Source organism: Penaeus monodon, chromosome 19 (genome assembly GCF_015228065.2).
Source record: "Penaeus monodon isolate SGIC_2016 chromosome 19, NSTDA_Pmon_1, whole genome shotgun sequence".
Lineage (NCBI taxonomy): Eukaryota > Metazoa > Arthropoda > Malacostraca > Decapoda > Penaeidae > Penaeus > Penaeus monodon.
The window spans coordinates 40,094,769-40,096,255 of NC_051404.1; the positions used below are offsets into that span (position 1 = coordinate 40,094,769).

General features: G+C 33.9%; 1 protein-coding gene across 1 annotated transcript in view; it reads right to left on the reverse strand.

Annotated features, from left to right (window-relative positions):
* Positions 1–1,487, reverse strand: part of LOC119585237 (protein Wnt-5b-like) — a 252,158-nt gene continuing 250,671 nt past the window's right edge. Inside the window, 1 exon segment of the mRNA XM_037933897.1 lies at positions 1–1,417. Within this exon segment, the coding sequence (XP_037789825.1) occupies positions 1,230–1,417 (188 nt within the window). The 3' untranslated portion in view covers positions 1–1,229.

Genomic DNA, 1,487 nt, shown 5'->3' on the forward strand with positions numbered 1-1,487 from the left:
AATCTGTGCACAAAGTGATTTTAACTTGTATGCATGAGGTAAACTATTGAATTTTACCTCAACTACGTTATTCCTACTAATAAACTCAAATGGGACAAGATCGTAAGTGCAGAAAATGTTAATGTCAAAATGGTTGCAAACACATCCCAAGTTGATGAACTTTCAAATCTAACACTACCATACAAGGTACACCTCAGGTAAAGGACTAATCCAATTCCCATTGCATTGAGAACAACCCAGTAACTTGAGTTTTTCTTAAGTACACAAATGGCAACTTCCTGTACTCTTATTTAAATATGGCAACTAATTTAATTATTTCACAGAAAAGTGAATACTGCAATCCATAGCATAATGAAATGGGAAAACACATAGCACAGATCTACAGCTGGTCTACAAGAATTCTCTATTACACCTACAGAGATTATGAACTTGCAAACTACTTGACAATACAAGGTTCTCTACAATAAAACTACCTTTATATACGTTATTTACATACACACTGTACAATAGATAAAAGCTGCCACTGACTAAGAAATTAGTATATGTAAAATTTACTAAATACTTGTGTACATCAGTTACAACAACCAAACCATTCCTTTATTATATGATGTATTTATGAACAATAAGGGAATTTATCAGCTAGGCTTTTGTCAACTCTCAAACTTGCCATAAACATTGCACATATTGGAACACTGAAAGCTGCAGTCCCTACAAGATACTTATTGATTGATAGGTAACTATTCTGCCAACTTATTTTTGCTAATTCACGGTTTCACTGTCTATAAATGTAACACTTATTGACATCTATTATTTTGGTGTCTGTACCTTAACCACTTGCTTTAAATGTTCAAGTCTTGCTTCAAAAATAAAGGTTCAGACACCAATGTTAAATGCATTTTTTTGAGATTATGAAAACCACTGGGTAAAGTGTACTTCACTTGTTGCATTTATTTTTCACAGCACAATAAACCAAATGTTCGTGCTTTAGTTCAGAGCAATATTAAGTACTTCTATGGTTATGTAATTCACCAATGTAGCCATTTCCATACATTGTTTAGAGGATTTTCATCTCTTTCTCTATACATACATAGTCAGAAATGTGAATTTCACTCAGGTATTACTATTATTATGGAGGGCACAGAAGTTAACATTAGATCTTCACTTTTCAAAGAGCCATGCAGTTTCTGCTGTAATACTTTAAACAAGTATTATTTTACTTATATTTCATTTTATTTGCATGTGTGAAGGTCTACGACTCTGGTACATGTTTTGCACTCCACGTAGCAACACCAGTGGAACTTGCAATGGCACCTTTCATGTAGTTTCACCTTTTGAGAATTGTAACCTCGACCACAGCATAAGAGTCCACAGCCATCCATGCCTTGGGAACTCTTGTTGCAAATCCTGTCCTGGGTTCCTGCAAATTCAAGGGTCAAATTACATTTACGTATCAAGTAAAGAACTTTGTTGATTTGACTTAATTTATC